Source organism: Buteo buteo, chromosome 5, assembly GCF_964188355.1.
Source record: "Buteo buteo chromosome 5, bButBut1.hap1.1, whole genome shotgun sequence".
NCBI lineage: Eukaryota > Metazoa > Chordata > Aves > Accipitriformes > Accipitridae > Buteo > Buteo buteo.
In genome coordinates, this window is record NC_134175.1 from 32,131,064 (window position 1) to 32,154,388 (window position 23,325).

Here is a 23,325-nt window from a genome sequence, read left to right on the forward strand (position 1 = left end):
ACATGTTAAATAGCATAGCACTAAATAAGATTTTTAAGCTTTCTCCCAAAAAGAGCTGTAATTTGCTTTTTTTCCAACAAAGCACTCAAAATTGCAGTGTGATGCTTCCCCCCACCCCAAATCAGTGTTCCATAGGACCATATTAGTAATAAGACAGTAATAAGTCACCTGCTGATGACTTGGCAGGTTTTCAGATGAATTGATGCTTGACTTTTTGTCCCTAGCTGGGAGGCTGGCTGTCATGTGCCCTAGGTGTTCTTCAGCAACTGAGGCCAGAGCAGTGCGCATATTCCACAGAGCCAGATAATGGAATTCTGTTTCATATAGATTTTTTGAACTTGTAGTTTTAATTCCAAGTTGGAACCAAACTCACTGCTGAAACCTTGCAGCCATCTGTGAAACAGAATTATTAATCTCCTGCTTTCTTCCTATAGTCCTAATAGTCTACTGAGTTTACCTGCTGGTGGTATTGTGGGATGATACAGAGGACGTTACAGATTTCTAAAAATGATTTAACATTGTTCTCTTTTTCAAGAGAAACAGGCATTTCTCTTTTTCAAGGCATTTCTCTTTTTCAAGAGAACAAGCATTTTTCTCATTTTTCGAACAATCTCTTTTTCATTGTGGCCTGGTTCAAAGTGATCTCTGTTCAGCATGTGCTGAAGTAGTTGCCTGATGAAGGAGATGAATTTAAGCATATGCTCAAGTGACTCTGGTCCATTGATCTCTGTTGCTTTGCTAACACGTGATAATGTGTGTTACAGGAAGCTGTACTGGACAGACCAGGGAACTGACAGTGGAGTCCCAGCAAAGATTGCCAGTGCAAGCATGGATGGATCAGGCATACAAACCCTCTTCACTGGCAACCTTGAGCATGTAGAGTTCATTACCATTGACATTAAGGAACAAAAGTTGTACTGGGCTGTCACAAGCACAGGAGTGGTAGGAGATATTTTTTTAATAAGTGCTTTTTTACCTGTTCATCTATCTCTGCATCTGTGGTTCACATGAGTAATTCAGTTTAGTTTACTCATGTAACTGGGAGTTGCAGGACCAAGCAAAATCTGAATACCTGTTGTTACTAATTACCATTAAAAATATATGATGGATTTGGATGAAAAACTGGAAATCATTATTGGCATCCTGCTGACCCTTTCCTTCCTACCTTGTAAATAAAGATCTCATGCGTGAAGAGATTTTAGTGGCATATGTTGCATTTTAATTTTATATTGTAACATTGAACTTTTATTGTAAGAAATGTAATATTAAGCTTTAAACTGATTTCTTAGATTGAGAAAGGCAATGTGGATGGTACAAGTCGTGTGACTCTGGTGGTTCATCTTTCTCATCCATGGGGAATTGCTGTGTATGATACCTTTCTGTACTATACTGATCGAGATTATGAAGTTATTGAACGAGTTGACAAGTCCACTGGAGCAAACAAAGTAGTGCTGAGAGATAATGTCCCAAGACTGAAGTGCCTACGTGTGTATTACAGAGACAGTGAGTATTTGCTAAAGAGGTATTTCAGGATATCCAACTTGTGAAAACTCAAACTTCCCTCAGAGACAGAATGCTTGCTCTTTCAAAGGAAATGGTTTGATTAGGCTTTCAGGAAAAGTGTCAGAAGCATTCTACCTGATTTTGGTAAAGAGATTTTCCACTATCCAGTTAAGGCATCTATTGGCACATGTAGTTTTACTAAAACGTTATCAACATAATATTGACTAAATAACAAATATTGTTACTTTGGCTTCAAATTTATATATCTGTTTTATCTGACTCTTGGCCCCATAGATCTTAGGTGACAAGAAACCAGCAAATCCATTGCTAATGCTTATGTGCTAAAATGTACAGTGATTAAGATCTTTATTTTTGTCAGCTGGTTGTTAATACTATGCAAGTATATGAATTTGGTTATATATCTGCGGGAGTTTGTGACGATACAGTTCAGATTTTTATGTCTTGCCATGTGTGTCTTTCACAGATTCTGCTGGTTCTTTAAATGGCTGCAGTAATAATATTGGAGTTTGCCAGCAGCTTTGCCTGCCTCTACCTGGTGGGTTATTCTCCTGTGCCTGTGCTACTGGGTTTCAGCTGAATCCTGATAACAGAACCTGTTCCCCATACAGTTCATTTGTAATTGTTTCTATGCTTTCTGCAATTAAAGGATTTAGTTTAGAGACATCTGATCACTCTGAAGCCATGGTACCACTAGCAGGAAGAGGTATGTGAATGTTATAGCAGGAAAAAAAATAATCTTACAATGCCTAATTTCTTGCTGACATAGCGCATGTTTGAAATTAGTTTGTATCAAAGGGATTAATTATTACTTTTCAAAATATTTCAGGACGAAATGCTCTTCATGTGGATGTTCACATGCCTTCTGGTTTCATTTACTGGTGTGACTTCAGTAGCACAATTTCTTCTCAGAATGCAATACGTAAAATTAAACCTGATGGTTCTTATTTTAGAAATGTTGTTACAAATGGCATAGGACGAAATGGGATCCGTGGCATTGCAATTGACTGGGTAGCAGGTAAGCATAGCTGAATTTAGGAGAATGTTATTCTTTACAGATTGTAAAATTTTTAGACTAACATAAACAGATCCTAATGGAACTATTTTGAACGGAAGTCCTATGATTCTAACTTGTGTGTCTATGGACTGATTTTAAAACATGAGGAAGTAATGAATGGCTCTTATGTTTATGTGTGTAAAAATGAAAGTTTATCAGAGCAGATGTATAGAACCATTTTTCTCATGATGCTTTCATATTTGTCTTAGGTCTCTCTTCTTGTCTGTGTATTCATAAGTAGCTGTTTTCCAGTGTACTACTATACTACCATAGTGAAAAACATGTACCAGAGGAGAGTGCACAAAAGTTGCCTGATGACATTGTTAATAAGAAAGAAGGACCCTTCATCTACCCTCAGATTGCTGTGTACAAATCCTATCAATTATAATGAAAAATAAGGAAAGCAGAAGAAATATTTTGTCTTTGAACTTTAATTTCCCCACTTGCACTTCCTGTTCCTGTTTAAACATATTAGAGATTAATTCAAATACTAACTCTTCAGAAGGTGTTCATCAACTCCAAGTGGCTAGCCATTGCCATTAATAGCTTTATTTTATACATATACATACTACATATATGTTTTGTAAAAGTTCTTCTGTTGATTGTTAGGCTTGTTGGGATGAGTGTTAGAATAATCACCTGCTGTATACACTTTATTTAGTTACTGTATACAGTGCTGTGCCATAACATGGATTTCATAGTTGTGTTTTGTAAAAAGTAAAGGGATGAGCATGTAAGGGTAAGCCAAAAGCTTAGATCAAAAAAATAAGAGAACACCTAAAGAACAATTGTTGTTAATGCACGTTTGACCTTTATACCACTGATTTTCCCCATGGCGATCAATGAGGATTTAGAAATTAATTGGCTATTGTCAGTCTGGGTGTCTTCTTTCTAATTCCTCAAAGTGTAGGCAAGTACCTTATGCTTCCAACTACTAAGATGTTTAGGGATATTCATTTTATAGTTTAGTATTTTATCAGTTTATATTTCTCAGGTGTTGATGCTATATATTAACCTTCTGGTTTGTTTTTCTGCCTTTTTTTTTTTTCTTCTTTAAATACAGGAAATCTTTATTTTACAAATGCATTCCTGACAGAGACCTTTATAGAAGTTTTGCGTTTAAACACAACTTATCGCCGTGTTCTGCTTAAAACTACCATAGATATGCCAAGACACATAGTAGTCGACCCAAAAAACAGATACCTGTTCTGGGCAGATTATGGGCAAAATCCAAAGATTGAACGTGCATTTCTTGACTGCACCAACAGAACAGTTCTTGTGTCTGAGGGAATTGTCACACCTCGTGGGTTGGCCATAGATCACAGCAATGGCTACATTTACTGGGTGGATGATTCCTTAGATATGATTGCAAGAATTCAGCCTGATGGTGGTGATGTTGAAATTGTACGTTATGGCAGTCGCTATCCAACTCCGTATGGTATCACTGTCTTTGGAAATTCTATGATTTGGGTGGATCGGAACCTGAAAAAAGTCTTCCAAGCCAGCAAGGAGCCAGGCAATACTGATCAGCCAACAGTAATACGAGACAACATTAATTGGCTAAGGGATGTTACCATTTACAACAGTCATTTCCAGTCACGTTCACCCCTTGATGTCAACAACAATCCTTGTTTGGACAACAACGGAGGCTGTTCTCATCTGTGTTTTGCCCTGCCTGACATGCAGGCACCCAAATGTGGTTGTGCCTTTGGAACACTGGGTAGCGATGGCAAGAGATGTTCCATTTCAAGTGAAGATTACCTGATTTTTGCTCTTGAGAATGCCCTCAGAAGTATCCACCTAGATCCTGAAAATCACAGTCCTCCCTTCCGCACAGTCAACGTGTTAAGAACTGCAGTGGCCCTGGATTTTGACAGCATAAACAACCGAATATATTTTACACAAAGTTACCCTTCAGGGACAGGAAGAATCAGTTATGTTAGTATTTACTCAGGAACTGGCTCTCCAACAGTAGTTGCATCAGGTAAGTGCACTGAAATGTGATACAAAGTAATTGGATATTGAAAAAAATGGACTGTAGCACCTAGCACTAGCTCAGCAGGTATTTTTATGCTAATGGTCAAGGTAGACTATTTAGTTAAGATATCTGATGAAATGCTCCTTTTGACTCTTCTTCGCAGTTTTTTCCTCTTCCGAGATTCTTATTTCATCTTGATCACAATGAAATGGAAATATAAACTTGGTTAAATATTATTATATATATAAAATTATATGTAATAAATTAAAATTATATATAGTGAGTTAATATTATGGAGTGAGGGATGATTCCTGCTACTTGGAGAATAGCAACCAGAACTTAGGTCTATGTGAGAAAAAGGTCTTTGTAACCCTACTGCATACACAGGACTGCCTGCGTCCTAAGTATTAGTCCTTCAGATTTTTAAATGGACAAATTTGCATTGATACCAATGGCATTTCAAAGAGATCTTTGGTGTTGCCACATTATAACAGATGAAGATTATTGCAGTATCTCAGGAAACTGTACTGAACTTGTGTGGTTTTGCTTGCATGTGTCTAAGACCTGGGGACTCCAGATGGCATAGCCTTTGATTGGATCAACAACAGAATTTACTACAGTGACTACTTCAATCAGACTATCAGCTCAATGGCTGTGGATGGATCTAACCGCACAGTGATTGCCCGGGTTCCACGACCAAGAGCCATTGTATTAGATCCCTGCAGAGGGTATGTGTTGCTCTTCATATACTTTATTTTGACTGCAGGTGAAACTACAATTCAGACTTTGATGAAGACTGCCACGTACTTACTGTTCTGAGTCCTATGTTCCAGCTGTGCATAACTGTCCTAGATCTAACTCTTTAGGTTTAAGTTTTTACAGCTGATCTCAGCCTCAGAGATTTGAATTTTCTTCTGAGGTTTTTAGAATATTTCTGAATGTGTAGTGCATGAGGCTCCACTTAGTGAGGGTGGGAGCCAGGTACTGGGGATAAATGAGAATGATGTTGAAAGCAGGTGTTTGTAAAGCAACTAATCATTCTCCATTTGTTGTGTAAAGCAGAAAAACAAAGGGTATTTGTTGAAACCAAGATTTCTTCTAGAATATCAAATCAGGATAATCAGGTGGCGCTGCCAAGAGATTTCTCTATATAGATAGATCTTTCCCTTTTTCTGTTGCATTTCATGAGTGCCTCAGAAGAATTCCTGTTTCAGTATCAAAACATTCCCTGAGAGGATGGGGGCATTACTGTATTATATTGTATTTCTATTTTCATTACTGATTTTACTGTATTTCAAATGAAGAAATATAAGAAAGAGATTAATTGACTTTACTGGATTCTCATGGGAGCTGGAAATACTTTTCTGAAGTTCACTCCAGTGGACCCCAGTGATCTCTGCTAGAAGATTCCCTTGTCAATGTGGGCCAAAATAGAGGAAGAAGTTCTTTTCCACTAGCTTTGCATGGCACACTTCAGTGAGGGACACCAGGGTGGAAATACCCTGGAGCAGATAAGAGCTTTGTCAGCTTTATTTGCTGAAAATATAACCTTGTAATCATGTTATTGACAGGTACATGTACTGGACTGACTGGAGTTCAAATGCAAAGATAGAACGAGCTACACTTGGAGGAAACTTCAGAACACCTATTGTGAGCACCAATTTGGTATGGCCAAATGGGCTTACCCTGGACTATGAAGAACAGCAGCTATACTGGGCTGATGCAAATCTGTATGTATTCATAACACACTTGTTGGTTTACACTTGGTTAATTTTTTAATAGATCTATTATTTATTTTTCCTCATTTTTTAAACTGTTTTTCAGCATTTCAATTGAATTTGGTACTTTTTATTATGGAATGTTAAGAGTTACTTAATAGCAATGCAATGTCAAGTCTTGATATTGATGTGGAACTACTGTGCAATAAGAAGTTTTGTTATGCCACAGTGTAGATTTAGTTCATGGCTTTATGGCATTTGTACCCACTGGCAGTTTGTTCATCTTATGTGCAACTCAGGACTTCTATCAGCATCTAACAAATACAATCCCAGTGCACATTTTACATCGTTTGTTGCTTGTGGTTAATGCCTATCACATATGGAATTTGGCATGATGTTCTTGCTGCTGCCTACCAGAGAGAACTCTACCCTTCAATTTATGCTGCCAGAATTTCTGCTGTTAGCAGGAAAGTTTTTTTTTTGTTGTTGTTGTTTTTTTTTTTTTTTAAATTTAGTTTGTATCCAATGAAATTCACTCATGGTCTCAGAGAAATCACTGCAGCAATCAAACCTTTCCCCTCTGGTTCCTTCAGCATAGCAGTTCTTTTGCAGGCTTCTCCTTTGCTGTGACAGAAAAGTGATGTCTGTAGCATAACAACTTTTACCATCTGTGCCCCTGTTGGATCTTCTGGGAGGAAGGCATTCTTATTTGGATTCATTCATCTGTGTGCAGGAAGGCAGGGCACCAGTAATAGGACCCTCTATTTTAAGGGGAATGCAGGATGTCAAATGAGACATTCTCTTTTCTCTTTCAAACTGCGGATAATGAAGATAGGAGAGCATATACTTAAATAGTATGAAGACATCTTTATTCTGACTTTCATGGGGAGGGCCTTTACCCCTTCAAAGGGACAGATACCAGCATGGGGTGAGATATGAAGACCAGACTCAAAAATGACAGTGGTCCTTAGCTCTGAACGCACCAACGGAACACAAGGGTGAGCTGTATATTCTCCATTTTTACTCATTCTCCTCTTGTTTATGCTAGTCTCCCAAAGGTGCTATCCCTCTTTCTCTAAAATAGGTTTTCTATTCCTCTTGTTGCCTTGGAAGTATTGTGATACCATTGGGCACACACGCAAGTCTTGAGATACATCTCAAATAGGTAGAATGTATGTACTAGTTGTACACTGTTCCTTTCCCATATCTTCACGGTTGTTGCATGCAACATAGTAAGAATCCCTCACCAAATAGCTTGCTGACAGGGTTCCCCCTAAAAAGTTCCCTGTGGCATGAAATTACCTGAGCCTGTATTGCAGGAGAATTGCATTTGAGCTTCTTTTCTTTTGTAGCAATGCAATTTCATAGAAAAGTACCTTCCTGCACTTTTCCCACAACTGTTGTTTCACATTAAAGCTTTTGCCTTATAAAGTGTTGCCTATTATTATTTTCCTGTAATAATTACTAAAATTCTGTTTTTTCTTCTCCAGCTTATGAAATGCAGCTTTTTCCTTCCTACTAGTGATGACAAAGGAGACTAGCTGTTCAGCTTGTTGAGAACTTTCTTATCCGCTCATTTTCTCTCATTAGCCATTTCCATTCTTATTCAACCACACTGGTAATCTAGTAAATGCCTTAAATACAATTGGTAATAATTAAATTTTGTCTGTAGCAGAGACTTAAACATACAGTTGCTTTGAGGTTAGATAAAATAAGTTCAAGTGATTTTCTTACTGCTAATGCTAAGTTGTTGGAGCATTTCTGTGTTTTTGTGAGAACTCTTTTGGTGGCTTTAACTGAAGGGTGGAGCTTCCACTTGGAGTCTCCAGTAACAACATTTGGCCCTTCTGACTTCACAGGCAAGAGGTATTGGCTACACAATGATGAACAGGGACAGAAGCTGCAAGCAGGAAGAAAATCGCCGGATGTGATGTCTTTAGTCCCACAGCTTCCTTATCCTTACTCTCCATAGAGCCATTCTGGGATTCTTATTAGCTTCTGAAAAGAAGCTTGTGCGTGAGAGAGGCCACAGCCTCTTAAAGAATTGTTCTGTTCCACTGACATTGCATAAACACCGCTCAACTTCTTAGGCATTATGCCTTTATACATAAGCATACACACTGTCCTATCTATCTGCTCTTTAGAGATGAGTATTAAGAGCAGTGCAATTGAATGATGGTATACTTGATGGAGCAAGGACAACCCGAAGTGTGTTCTGTTAGGAAGTGGTTGGCAGCCTTGCCATGAGAACATTATGGTGTGACTGAACAGCAAGATGTTGGGAGCTGGAGGCAGGGAACAGCCTTTATCCATGCTCATTCTTGTTCTACTATCTTCAACTTGCTGACAGTACCTCATCTCATTTTCAGCAATTACTTGTATCTTGATGTTTTTCTGTCAAGCTCTTTCTCTTCCTTTGAATAACCCCATATATTGTTTGTTAATCCTTCTCTTGTAATCCTCAACGCAAATAACTTTTGAACATCTTCTGTTTTCTCTCTCTCATGCTTTATTCTTGTGTGGTCTGCCTATCTCAGACAGGAATCTGTGTGGTAAAAGGAACCTCTAGCATTTATCATTGTTTTATAAACAATGCTTAGAAATAATGTCCTTGCATGAATAGTGCATATGGAGTCTCCTGGCATCAGCATGTCTTCTGCTTCCCCACTGACCTTTGCTGAAGTGGTCATTAAGGGTGGGAATGGCTGAAGGGAAGAAGCAGTGGCAAGGTGGTTGCAGGTCAGTAGTGCTGTCTGTGTGAGTAAGGAATGGTTCACATACAGCAGAACATGTCTATCACAGAACTTGGAGTTGAACCCTGATTTTCTGGGGCTCCTTGAAGACTTGTTTGTTGGAATTTTGTTTATCATTGCAAACACTGTTCCTAAGGTAGAATCGAAACTGGAAGATCAACTGGGTAGAAATGTTTATCATACACTATGTATTTTTGGCTATTAGATGTTATATATGAGCTGGCTGTTATACATTAGAACTGTTTTTCCCCCTTGTATTCTTACGTGAGAAATAGCAGAAAATACATGTTTATAGTCTCATGAATTTGCTTGCATTTCCTGTTTGTGTAAATTTGGATCTGCAGAAGATAAAACTGAAATGAAAACATGTCTCATTTCATGGGACTGTTGGTTTTCTCCTGGTACAAGAAGTCACCAACATCATACCCATTCCAAAAGTGTATTCTCTCATGAAGTTTTGCATTCATTTTAGCTCTCAGTAGCATAGTTGTTTAAACATTTCAATCTTCAGCCCAATTACTTCCAGTACATTATTGTGTCAGTATTACAGAGCTGCTACTCTGCATCACTATTGAAGCCATAGATTGGAAAATTTGAGATTTTTAACTCATAACAGCATCCTACATATTGGTGCAGATTACTGAAATGGTGAACACTAGTTGCTGGACTAATTAGGGCATGGCTTTATACATAAGTTGAAAGACTTCTTTCTTTTAAGATACAACCGTTTTTTGTTATTTTAGGCAGAAGATTGAGCGATGCACTCTCACTGGTACAAATCGTGAGGTAATTGTTAGCACTGCTCTGCATCCATTTGCAATGACATTGTTTGATCAACACATATATTGGACAGACTGGAACACACAAAGCATTTACCGAGCTAATAAGTATGATGGTTCAGATCAGATTGTAATGATCATGAATCTTCCACAAAGACCGATGGATATTCATGTCTGGGCAAAAAGTAAGCAGCAACAGTGTACCAACCCTTGCAACCAGTTCAATGGTGGCTGCAGTCACATCTGTGCACCAGGTAAGCTGTTAGTGTTGCCTGTATTAGAATTCATAGTATAACAATTATAGTCACATGGGGACAGCTGAAATATTTCTTAGTGTTCTTAAATGTTTAATATTTATTTTATTTATAAATGCAATCAAAATTATTGCCATTCAAGGTCATTGTGTTTTGCCAACACACCTGAGGGTTGTGTCTGAGAATCCTCACAAATAAAAATTATGTGTTTCTCTAATTTAAACCAAAACATTTTTTTCTGGGATTTTAACTTTTTTTTCCTCTGGGATGAGACATGAAGTGAGCTCTGCAGCATATGGTTACCTTAGGAATACGTACTGATAAGCTGTATACTGAACAGATGTTTCCTACCACATATTTAAAAAACCTTAATGGTCACTATTTCTTTATCACATGATATTATGAAGTCTTTCCCTAATGATTAATTTCCAAAATAAATGTTTCTACTGCCTCATTTTAAATGTTGGACAATTAGTAAGAAGACAGCACAAATTGATTTCTATTTACACTGTGAGGCAGGTGTCCTTTTGAGTCATGGACTCCAGAAACGTACTCTGTATCATCAGCTGCATATTGGGGTGAGACTTGAGTGTCATCCCACCTTGTATCTCTCGTTGTGCATGTGTAAGGACAGAGTCAAAGTGCTCCAACAGGTCACCAGTCCAGGTGGCCAGGAAACCAGAATGGCAGTATACCCCAAAGAGCATACCTGTTACAGAGCTGTTTTGTGTGTTGTGGATTTTTGGAAGTTATGATCCTTGACTTAAAAAAAACTCATTCAGTGCCTGCTTTCATTTGTAGCATCTTAAATGCCTTTAGAAATCTGTCTTGCCTGAAAACAACTCAAACTTCTCATTGATTTTGAGAAGAGCAGTTAGTTTAGTGCAAGGAGTTTTGAAAACCATATTTTGATTTCAAGGGATAGAGCCTCAGCTGGTGTAGCTCTGATATTTGAGACCATCAGATGCCATCTTGCTGGCACTCAAAAACTATCTGGACAACAAGCAAATATTAAGAAACTCCAAGTTCTGATTTCAGTTCCTCTAGGGAGTTCTGAAATAACTCTTCTGATTTTCAATGGGTTTGCATATGGTTAACTGAGATAAAAATCTGGCTAAGTCACCATGCCTCTGTCTAAGCAGATAGATCTTACAGGAATTGTGACAATTTCATTGCCTTTTCCAGTGTTACAGCTGTGAACAGTTTCATTGAACCCTATCGAAAGTGTCAATATTAAATTTGTTTCACTTTTTGTCTCCTTTTTTTTTTTTAACTGTCAAACATAAATATAGGTCCAGCTGGTGCAGAATGTCAGTGCCCCTCTGAAGGTCGCTGGTATTTAGCCAATAATAACAAGCACTGCATTGTGGATAATGGTACCAGGTGTGATACTGGTTTCTTCACATGTCTTAACGGGCAGTGCGTCTCCGAGAGATGGAAATGCGACAATGACAATGATTGTGGTGATGGCAGTGATGAATTGGAAAGTGTGTGTGGTAAGCATTTAAAATAACTGCATGAGGAAGCAATGCATACTCTCTCATGCCTGTGCTGTATTCTCAATCAATTTTATGGCTTTATGATCATGAATCTTATAGTTGTAGTTCAGAAATGATCCCTTGCTTGCTCACAGACTTGAAGTCTGAATGTCTAGTGTTTTGCTCTAGAATCCAAAAGCACTAGAGTATTGAATTTTTATCATGTATAACCAATTTCTACTTTGTTTAATTCAAATATATATTTTACTTTTCACGCAGTCCGTTTTGCAGCCGTGTTTGCCCTGGCAGGTAAAAATATTGTGATTTTACTTGCTACTTTGTCAGCAAACTTAGATTACGTTTTTTTTATCCGTTTATGTCCTTTTTTTAAAAATTTTTTGTTGTTGTTGTTATTTCCTGCAGCTTTCCATACTTGTCAGCCAACAGCTTTTACGTGTGGTAACGGGCGATGCGTACCCTATCATTACCGCTGTGATCACTACAATGACTGTGGAGATAACAGTGATGAGGCTGGCTGTTTGTTCCGAACATGTGACTCCCACACAGAATTTACTTGCAATAATGGAAGGTGTATATCTCTTCAGTATGTCTGCAATGGAGTAAACAACTGTTACGATAATGGCACATCAGATGAGAGAAATTGTCGTAAGTTTATCCTAATTACCTAGTGCCTATTTGAGACTGATTCTTTAGACCACAGAAGAGGCAAATGTGTTTGTGTGTGAAGAATTATGACAAAATCAGCAACGAGGATAAATGATTTCTGTATTTACATTACAGATTTTGCTTTGTGTTATTTGAAGCAAATAGAAGTGTTAAAAGATATTCAAGGTATCCTAAGATATTACATAGGGACTGTTGCTTTAAATAGCCTGCCTTGATGCAACAAATGCTCATGCAGCGCTTAATGTTAGGTCTTGTGGGTAATCCCATGGATTTCAAAAAGATTATTTCAGATTAATTGGATGCAGGGCTTATATTTTTGCAGGATTGGCCTGGAATTTGACAGTGGATTTTTACTTTGTGTCATGCTATATTAATTATACTAGATTTAATCATCAGGAGTGTGTATTGTGACACTTATACAGAGACAGTTTGCATTTATTCTGTTTAAAATTTTATGCCTTAGCTCTCAAAAAGTTATCGGTTATGTTTGTTTTCCTTAAGATGTAAACTGTGATTAGTTCAATAATGACTACTATTGCAGTTAATCAAACTAATCATGTCTTTGCACTAAGATCACATCCCTCTGTGGAAAATTTATATCTGGAGTTAGAGAAATTAAAGAAAATGTATTCAGAGATATATTTTTTTTTTACATTTTTGCATGCACAGTGATTTTTATTTTTTTTTTTAACATATTATTTGTAACAATTTTTTTTATTCCCAGTGTAATCTGACTCTTTGAGATTCCTGGTCTATTAGTAATTTTTAGTTGGTCTGATGATTCATATGGTACCAGCTGTTGCAAATGCAGGCATTAGAGTGTGAATACATGTCAATTTACATTCCCTCACTCCCAAGTATTGGCATGTTTCTTTGCTCATGTTTTTGTCAGGATTTTTGTCAATAAAAGCAATTGTCTAGTTGTTTCCGTATAGCACAAGCAGTATGAGTGCACTTTTGCAAGTGAGTGACATGGGACTCTCTTTAACAATATTACATATCTTTCAATGAGATACAGCTTAACAGTATTAAAAAAGCTCTAAAGAACTTTCGCTTTTTTTTTTCCTTCCTCCCTTCAAGCGGAGCGCACTTGCCAGTCTGGTTTTACAAAATGTCAAAGCACAAATATTTGCATTCCTCGAACATATTTGTGTGATGGTGATAATGACTGTGGAGATATGAGTGATGAGAGTCCTACTCATTGTGGTAAGTTAATAGGGCCTCAGTTACTTTTCTTGTACTTCAGTAATTTATTCCACTGCTCTTTACCTTTGACATAACTCCAACTGTTCTCAAAACATCTACTCTTGGAATACTGAAAAGTTATAAGGTATATGCATTGTGTTATTAGCTCTCAATTATCTAAATCATGCTTTTATCTAATAAAAAAGATCATAATTTTTTTCATCATTTTTATACAGTATTTGAGGGATCATTCCTTTTGCATATTCTGCTCTGTATCCTTTATGGTTTTACAAGTTAATTGGCACTAAAGTATTATACTGAATTGGCTTTTTCTGGAACTTTAACATTAGAATATTTTTCCTTCTAATCAAATAAAATTGTATATTGTCTCAAATGTAATTTCAGCTCTTTCATTCAGTTATGTATGCCTTAGCATAGGATTTGTTGTTCATTGTAGCTTCCAGTTAGTGTATAGAAGTGTCTAGTTTTCAATCAGCCTTAATAACAAACTAGCTTATTTTTGCTAGTAGACACATTTTCACTAGGTAGCAGTTAGGTAGTACGTTTCCCATATAAAATGTTTTAGATCAGTTTATAAAACATAATGGATATTTTTGGAGAATGATTTATTTTTAGTATTGCCTGAGTGGATTATTTTTGCTTTCACTAGTTTTCCTAAAGGTACCTGCCTTGAATTAACTATGCCACAATTTTTCTAAAATATGAGTTCAGTTTTTCTAGCCAGAATGTGGTGACTTTTATCTATGGACCCCTACATGTCAAAAATGCGCGGCTATATACACAGGCATAGTGAGTCTTGTGCTGCTCATGAAAGGTGTGCTTTGTCCCTTCTACTGTTTATGTCCCAGCAGCACTTCTTAATTACATAAATTGAGAAGTGGTGAAGGGCAAGAAAGAGGGAGAGAAAGGGAGAATAGGAGATGAAAGAAGCCCCAAACATTGATGAGCAATGTGTTAATTGCCTTTGATTTCCATTATTAAAGGCACATAGAAGAGCAAGTTAAAAGGCCAGACTGGGTCCTTTTTGGTATCTTGAAACCATCAGAGGGTACAGGAAAGTATCAGTAACTGCTGAAGAAATTATCAAACCCTCTATACATGCTAGGATCAAGGGGCTCAGGCAAAGTCCAGAAGGAATATTTGCAGCATGCTTAGCTAAAACTATTCAGTGTTAGTTTGTTCTTCGCTGCCATTAAGAAAAGATTCCTACCTGCAAGTGAAGAAAAATCGGTGGGAGAACAAGGAAACCATTATCTACCATGACATATTACTTCCTTACTGCACAATTTGATTCCTTGTAAAGCATGAAGTCTGCTACTCCCTGGTTTGGGCACTGGAGAAATGCATATATTGGACTGTAGTCATTTTCTTGTGCATGAATCTCAAGCATGAACGTAGAACATATTTACAGTTGCTGCATGCGATCCTATTTCCAGGGCAAATTCTGTCTGTGTATTAGCTGATACATATACTGAAGGAGAGAATTAAGCCCATTTTTTGCATACAAAGATCAAGCTAGTTTGTACAATGAACTCTTTGCAGATAGGCTGTGAAAAGACATCCTTCCTAGCATAATTTTTTCTCTTTCTTTTTTGGGATCTGTAATATTTTTGCGTAACATGGACTCAAAAGCAACTTAAAACAAGTTGGAAAGGTAACAGAAAGAAAGAAGTCATACATAGGTTTTTTCTTCCAGTCTCACTGACTTGCACAAATAGTGAGTTTCGTTGTACATCGGGACGTTGTATTCCTGCTCATTGGTACTGTGATCAAGGAATAGACTGTGCTGATGGCTCTGATGAACCTGCTTCTTGTGGTAAGTTTACACTCAGAAGATACAACACGATGAATTGTGAGAAATCAGTAGTTTCTCTTGTAGGCAGCAGCTTGAATCCAGACTAGGTGGAAAATAAGTGTCTTCTGAGGTTTATTTACTAGCTCTAGATAATCGGAGTGACTGAGTAATTCAAGTCTTAAATACTTAAAGCTGTATATGGAATATGTAGGCTTTTAATTGCCACAACTGACTGCTCTTAACAAGTGATTACTCTTAATGTATAACCTCCTGTCTCTTTATAAGACTGTGATGTTGGTGAATCAAGTGACAAAAAGTTGCAAGTACTTTGATATTGTTTTGGATGTAAAAGCAGATGTCATGCTGCACAGGAAGTGTGTGTGCAATGTTGCATTTGGGGAAAAAAGGAGTGTGGGATGCAGAGTAACATTGTCGACACAGTATGAGGTTGAGTATCGTAGTATTACAATAAACAAATCCTATATGTACAATAGAAACTGATAGTAATAATCAGTGGAGGGGGGAAGAAGGTGAAAAGAAGTAGAGTAATCTCCAGGGAGGAAGAGGAGGGACTAACTGAAGTCACTGAGAATTGATCTTACAACATAGTCATTATTCGCACTGTAAAAGTTGGCATAACACAAGGCAGAACAGATTCTTCTGTGATTTGTGCAGGTCTGATACCTCACTTTGCACATTGCTGGAGTTGCACCTTTAGCTTAAGAAAATTTCTTGCAGCTTATACCTTCATTGTCTTACACTTAAGCTTCTATTTTACATTTCACTATCATAAGATTCTCCGTAAAATACCCTCCTCAGTAGATTTTCATGGCAGTGCAGTTTAGTTTAACAAGCAGAGTGACTGTGTTCATTTTTAAGTGCCCCAGATGAGGACTTGTTCAAGCGACCAGTTCACATGTGATGATGGCAGATGTATTCCGGCAACATGGATCTGTGATGGTGATAATGACTGTGGGGACATGAGTGATGAGGATCAAAGACACAATTGTGGTAGGTGTTTAATGCAAATAGATACTGCACTTTATTTGTCCTGCAGGCATTTTTTTAGAAAACAACCAACCAATCCCCAAACTCCCACCCTCTGCCAATTTTTCTCTCCAGAAAGGTACACATTAAGCATGAGGTACACTCTTCCTTGTCCTGGTTTCAGCTGGGATAGAGTTAATTTTCTTTCCAGTAGCTGGTATAGTGCTGTGTTTTGGATTTACCATGAGAATAATGTTGATAACAGACTACTGTTTTAGTTGTTGCTGAGCAGTGCTTACATTAAGTTGAGGACTTTTCAGCTTCTCATGCTGCCCTGCCAGTGAGGACGCTGGGGTTGCACAAGAAGTTGGGAGGGGACACAGCCAGGACATCTGACCCCAACTGGCCAAAAGGATATTCCATACCATATGATGTCATGCTCAGCATATAAATGAGGGGGAAAGCTGGCTGGGGGGCCAGTGGGCCACTTGGGAACAGGCTGGGCATTGGTCAGTTCGTGGTGAGCAATTGTTTGTCATTTGTATCACTTTTTTTTCTTGGGTTTTATTTCTCTCCCTTTTTGTTATTTTCCTTTTCATTACAATTATTATTTTTATTTTCATTTTATTTCAATTACTAAACTGTTCTCATCTCAACCTATGAGTTTTCTTACTTTTACCCTTCCGATTCTCTCCCCCATCCCACCAGGGAGGGGGGAGTGAGCGAGTGGCTCTGTGGTGCTTAGTAGCCAGCTGGGGTTAAACCACAACATTTTTGTACCTTCATTTTCATTATATTGAATTAAAATTGAATATTTTACTGGTTAAAAAAAAAATTGTTCTAATTTTGTGATTACTCTTCTTTGAATTGTTGAGTTCAAGTGGAGATATAATTAACCTGGGTTGTTTGTATCATCTGAGCAGCAATGGCAGCTTCAGTGGAGATACTCCCTGATCATCACACACTACGTCTTCTATATATTAATAACCACATGGTTTTGGCATAATTTCTTTAAAAATTAGTGAGCAAAATAAGCATGGCTGTTTAGAGGGTGAACAAAGGGAAGAAGGTTCACCAAACCTGGTCCTGCTCATTGATTCTTTTCACAGCATCTGGATACGCTTGAAGTCCTTGCCCTTTTTAACTGCAGTGGTGCTCCCTTTGCTCCCTGGAGCACACAATACCTTGAACAAAGCAGGGGATAGAGAGCCTAGGTCTAATACCTGTTCAGCTGCCAGAATATCTAGCCAGACATATGAAAAGCTTATACTGAGAATCGAACAAGATCCAGAGTTTTGCACATCTCAGTATTGCCTAAGGAATCCTAAAGTGCTTTGGCTCCCAGTCAGCCTCTGTGAAGAGGAATGGTCAGTGAAAATTAGCGGGAATGTGTAGGAGTTTTGTATATGAGAGGGTGCAGTGGTATCTATCTCTGCATGTGCAGCAGAGCACAGCTTTATTGTGGATTATGGGTGGATATTCAGGCTGTGTTTGTGTGAGGCAGGGGAGGGTGTTACATACACACAGTATGACTTGGTGTGTCAGTGAACATGCTTTTCTTTCAGCAAACCGCAACTGCACAGCAGCAGAGTTTACATGTGCCAACAATCGACCCCCACTCAGGAGGTGCATTCCTCGGTCATGGATTTGTGATGGTGATGCTGACTGCAGTGATGCATTTGATGAACACCAGAACTGCACACGAAGATCTTGCACAGAAAATGAGTTTACCTGTAGTAATGGCTTGTGCATCCGAAACACATACAGGTTTGTAACTGCCTGAGCTGCTGCAGAAATTCTAAAAATTGGTTAAAGGGAAGCAGCTAATTCAACCTTTTTTTCACAGTACTTAGTTGTTAAGTAGATCTGCATATTGTAATGAAACTATTTATCTGCTCTGCATTCAGGCATTGGTTTTAACTTGAAAATGCTCTGGAATTTTCTATGTTAATATCCCCAGTGCTCACCATTAGCATTTAATCCTTTTTATTGTGCCTAGTAACCTCTCCTGGGGTGATTCTGTTCAGCTTGTAATGCATACAGGGATTACAAGCAGGACTCACAAGATCAGACTCTATATAATATGACCCTGATTTCTGAAAGTCTTTTCCATTGGAGCTAATAATATCTGACCTTCTTTGGAAATCAGGAGCGTATCTATCCATCTGCCCCAGAGATAATGGTTGCTGCCTTATATTTGAAAAAAGTGTTCATTCTTCTTCAGATGTGACAGGCGGAATGACTGTGGTGACAGCAGTGATGAAAGGGGATGCATCTATGAACCATGTCAACAGCACCAGTTTACTTGTCAGAACGGGCGCTGCATTTCCAAGGCCTACATCTGTGATGGGGATAATGACTGTGGTGATGAATCTGATGAGCTGGAACATCTCTGCAGTACACCAGAAGCGACCTGCTCTCCCCATCATTTTAAATGTGACAATGGAAACTGCATTGAAATGGTTAAAGTCTGCAATCGGTTGGATGATTGCTTAGATAATAGTGATGAAAAAGGATGTGGTATGTGTAGATTTATTTGTATTGTCGTATTTAATTTAAAAAGCTTAGGCAGCTTTAAAAAAAAATGAACTTTTAAGACAATTGCTTAATTACAATCATATCTATTCCATGGTTGTCTCAGAAGGATAAGAAATGTATATATCTAATTTTTTGTTTTAATTAAATCATACTTATTATATACTGTTTAAGCAAACTGTGAAAATTAGCTAATTATATAAACTAAATATTGTTTATACATTGTTATTTATTGCCCTTACATTTCCAAAATACACCATTCATAAGTGTATGTTTTGCACTCTGTGTTTGGTGACAGACCTCAAAGATGCTAGAATAGTTTTATATTAGATTCTTTTCTTTGCTCCTTTATTACAACAGCCCAGATTCATACTCAGCGTTTTCAGGGAGTAGCAGGGAGAGACAGACAGAGAGAGTACATTGGAAAGTGACTGCACTATTTTCTTTGCTAGCCAGTTCCTTGAATAAGAGCTCCTTTCCTTCCCCAGGTATAAATGAATGCAGTGACCCTTCAATCAGTGGATGTGATCATGACTGTACAGACACACAGACAAGTTTCTACTGTTCTTGTCATCCCGGATACAAACTTATGTCTGATAAACGGACTTGTGATGATATTGATGAGTGCAATGAAACTCCATCAGTATGTAGCCAGATTTGTGAGAACACAGCTGGCTCCTACATCTGTAAGTGTGCCCCAGGCTATATCCGGGAGCCTGATGGAAAAAGTTGCCGGCAAAATAGTAATATCTCCCCATACCTTATTTTTAGCAACCGTTACTATCTGAGAAATCTTACAGCAGATGGCCAGTCTTACTCTCTCATTTTGCAAGGACTGAGAAATGTGGTGGCACTGGACTTTGACAGGGTGGAAAAGAGGTTGTACTGGATTGATGTGGGGAGGAAGGTCATTGAACGAATGTTCCTAAATGGAACAAATAAGGAGGCAGTGATAAGTGATGATGTGCCCAACGGGGAAGGTATCGCTGTTGACTGGGTTGGCAGGTAAGAAAATACACTTTCTGTCTTTCTGGGCTCCTAAGGAAATGATGTGTGAGGGAGTTTATCTTAGCGATTTTCTCCCACTTCATATGAAAATCCCAATGAGTGCTGAAATAGTTTTGGATTGTGGATGCAGTCTTATACAACTGCTCTGGAATTGTTTATCAGCATCTAATACATTGTGTAACACTTTTCTTTAATTGCTCTCGTATCTAGTATACCGAGGTTATATCAGAGTTGCGCTCTCAATAATAAAGTAGTACATATGACCCTTGGGAAAGACTTGTTAGGAAACCGTTAATGAACAGACTAGGCAAGCAGGCAGGTGGCTATGGCTTAGGGATTTTGAGCTTAGGTTCTTTATTCCTTTGCTAGCAGTTGTTGGGGTTGGGATGCAGGCTTTGCTCTAGGCATAAACAATATGTTACAACAGGTAATTAGATTCCAACGAAGTAAGTAATAATAAACATTAATGAAATGTAGTTTCTGCACCAATGTGAAGAGCATGTTTCTTCTGCTTTTGAAAAATGCATCTTTAACTGACACTCAAACAACATGATCCACATCATTTGCTGTAAGGAGGACAGTATAAGGGTGAGGTAATTGCACTTTGCATTATGGTAATTTTTTAAATTGCCTGCTGTGTTTCAAAAAGTAGTCTGATTTACTCCCACAGAAACTCAGTCCTTATGTGGTACCCTCTCTGACAGTGTTCTTGGCTGTGTTTCATCAGGTTTTGCTTTCTGAGTGCACTACTATCAGTATGAAAAATTTAAATATCATGGATCAGACTCGGCAAAATAATGGTTAAAAAAGTCACATTTGGAACTTGTATGAGAGTGTTTATATGAATATGTCAATATAATGATTATTTTTTTTAAACCACTTTGTCTCTAAACCTAATGATAATTAAAGTTGCCAGCAGTCCCAAATGCTTTATGATTCAGAGAGGTGAGGAAGGAAAAGCCTAATTTTAGCCGAAGTGGTCCTAACTGCCCCATTACTAATACAGTTGCTGAATTATTTCAGCTCCCATTAGTTATGTCTTCAGTGAGTTTTTGTTTAAGTGTTTCAGAAAGGCTGAAGGACAATATAATGGTTGATGAGTTTTTCTGCTCATTTTCACTACAGGGAGAGGACTGGAGGATGCCATGAGGTGCAGGTTGGGGAAGACTACCTTCTCCTCCTCCCTGGTGGGAATGGTACTGCTCAGGGTGGTGTAGACAGAGATTGTATCTGTCAGGCTATTTCTGGTATGGCTCTATGGATGCTGGAGCTGACCAGCTGTGCAGACAATTTCAGAGTAGCCTACTGTAGTTCTAATGAAATTAAATGCTTTCTTTTGTTGCAGGCTTTTTAAAAACATCATTTCAGCTTGCATGATTTCTTTGATTACAGCTGTGTATAATTCCTAGGCAAAGTAATAGAAGTGTTAGAAAATTCTAGGTGAAGTTTAAATTAAGCCATCGAACTGCTTAGGAAGTTTCAAAGGAGAACCTGGCAACTGTTCTACCTGTTTGATGAGAGCAGAGGTGGCAGCATGGAAGAGATGATGATTCTCTACACCACTTTACAGCCTTGGTCACAATCCATTGCACTGCATGTCTGTTTTCCTGCTCCTCTTCGCTGGCCATTGTTTGTAGGAGACAAAGGGAAGAGAAGGGGGATTTAGGAATTTATCGGCAAATGGCATATTATTACTCAACTGGGCAACTGCAAGTTTGAATTTGGCACCAATGACTGTGGATGCAGGAACAGCAGGAATGAAAGGGGCAATCTGGAGCATGGTGTGGAAGAGATGTCAGTACAGTATGTGTATTCTTCCTTTACAGTGGATATATTGCTTGCAGGAGAAAAAAACCTGTGAAATTTAAGATGCTGTGAAGCAATATAAACCAAAAAAAGTAAATAAGAATAAATAAATTAACTTTAAAACATTTCAGAAAGTTGTACTGGGTGGATGCCTACAAAGATTGTCTCTATGTCTCTGAACTTGATGGAAGATTCCGGAAAAAACTGGTGGATCGGTGTGTGGATGCCAACAACACTTTCTGCTTTCAGTACCCCAGAGCAATTGTTCTTCATCCAAAATATGGGTATGACATTTCAAGAGTGCTTTTCCTTTCTTTTGCAAATAGTCTTGCACTGTCTCTGAAAATATGAAATAAATTTTGGCTGCCTGTACTTAGATTTGCATGGCATTAGATCTTAGTTGCAGCTTAGGAAAAACAGTAGCTTGCCTTTTGTAGGTATATGTGCAGGGTTGTCAGATATCATTGACAGTGGAATTTGGTTCCATGTGGACAAGGAAGTTTTGACTGCAAGGTTAAAAACATTGATAGAAGTGTGTGTGGTTTGATAGACAGTGGGGCTGCCAGTTGTATTCTTTGAGGACAATTGTGATCACCCAATTGTCTGCTGTAGTAGTTAAAGTAACAAATATGTTAACCTTTTTCTTATCTTCCTCAATCTCTGCTCTAGTTCTGTTGCAGGAAATACTATATTTGGGCTGTGGCTTCTAATATTTACTTCAGCATATTTTTACTGCAGTCCTAACTATAAATATTTATTTGAACAGACAAATTTACTGGACAGACTGGGCAGATCGAGCCTATATTGGACGAGCAGGCATGGATGGCAAGGAGAAGACAGTGATTATCTCTACAAAGTTGGAGTGGCCCAATGGACTCACCATAGATTACACCAACGACAAGCTCTACTGGGCAGATGCCCATCTAAATTACATTGAGTACGTACACAGAAAAGAAACAATGGAATAACTGCTCATGTCAGATTGTGGTGGTAGCATTTATAGATGCTGTAAGCATCTTACATATTTCTACCTACTGACTCCATAGGAAACCAGAGTCAGAAAGTCTGGAGTAGTAAATGTTATGAATCACTAGATGACGCAGTAGCCTAGTTCCTATATTTGCATCCTAGGTCCCACTGGAAGTGGTCCAAAAATTACAGTGAAAAGATTCACAGTCAGTACTTGAATATGCAGCTTTTCTATATCTAGATGTACAACCTGAACCAAAGCAAAACTGAGTATAAAATCACCGTTTTTTCTGATTCTCTTGTTTCTGCCTATAGATAAGAGTTGAATTGTAACTGAACTATTTGTGTGCTAATAAAAAAGTATATAAATCTTTAGATCTTTCAAGGTTTGTCCCTAGGTATGACATGGAATTTCCTGTTAGCATATGGGAGGGACTGTTAATCGATACAAATATATTAATTGCTTCTAGTGTTAGAAAATTTTCACTTAAATATGAGTAAAAATGAGTAACTAGTATTCTGGTTCTTGTCAAGGCATTGAAATACTTTAAAAACAATCCTTTGTATTTATATTAGTATTTATATTTGTATTCATATTTACACATGTATTTAAATTTATATTTACTTCTATTCTTTACATTAATTCTTCTGGCAGCTTTTTCTGTGCTGAAGTGTTAAAAATATCTTTTTTTTTTTTTAAATTGTATGTTAATTACATGTATGTTTCTCTGTCTCTTGTTTTTTCTCTCTTGTATGTCATAATTTTCCCCTATAGCAATGTGATAGTAAAAATA

The 23,325-nt window shown here is 37.9% G+C and overlaps 1 protein-coding gene across 1 annotated transcript in view; it reads left to right on the forward strand.

Moving 5' to 3' along the window:
* The window catches only part of LRP2 (LDL receptor related protein 2), a 134,381-nt gene that overhangs the window by 73,450 nt on the left and 37,606 nt on the right, over positions 1–23,325 (forward strand). Inside the window, exons 35-52 of the mRNA XM_075028519.1 lie at positions 765–942; positions 1,290–1,503; positions 1,988–2,227; positions 2,351–2,539; positions 3,642–4,562; positions 5,119–5,284; positions 6,128–6,286; positions 9,771–10,060; positions 11,353–11,556; positions 11,962–12,204; positions 13,306–13,431; positions 15,128–15,247; positions 16,106–16,237; positions 17,779–17,980; positions 18,438–18,733; positions 19,237–19,753; positions 21,694–21,846; positions 22,329–22,499. Of these exons, the coding sequence (XP_074884620.1) occupies positions 765–942; positions 1,290–1,503; positions 1,988–2,227; positions 2,351–2,539; positions 3,642–4,562; positions 5,119–5,284; positions 6,128–6,286; positions 9,771–10,060; positions 11,353–11,556; positions 11,962–12,204; positions 13,306–13,431; positions 15,128–15,247; positions 16,106–16,237; positions 17,779–17,980; positions 18,438–18,733; positions 19,237–19,753; positions 21,694–21,846; positions 22,329–22,499 (4,521 nt within the window). The remainder of the gene's footprint in view (positions 1–764; positions 943–1,289; positions 1,504–1,987; positions 2,228–2,350; positions 2,540–3,641; positions 4,563–5,118; positions 5,285–6,127; positions 6,287–9,770; positions 10,061–11,352; positions 11,557–11,961; positions 12,205–13,305; positions 13,432–15,127; positions 15,248–16,105; positions 16,238–17,778; positions 17,981–18,437; positions 18,734–19,236; positions 19,754–21,693; positions 21,847–22,328; positions 22,500–23,325) is intronic.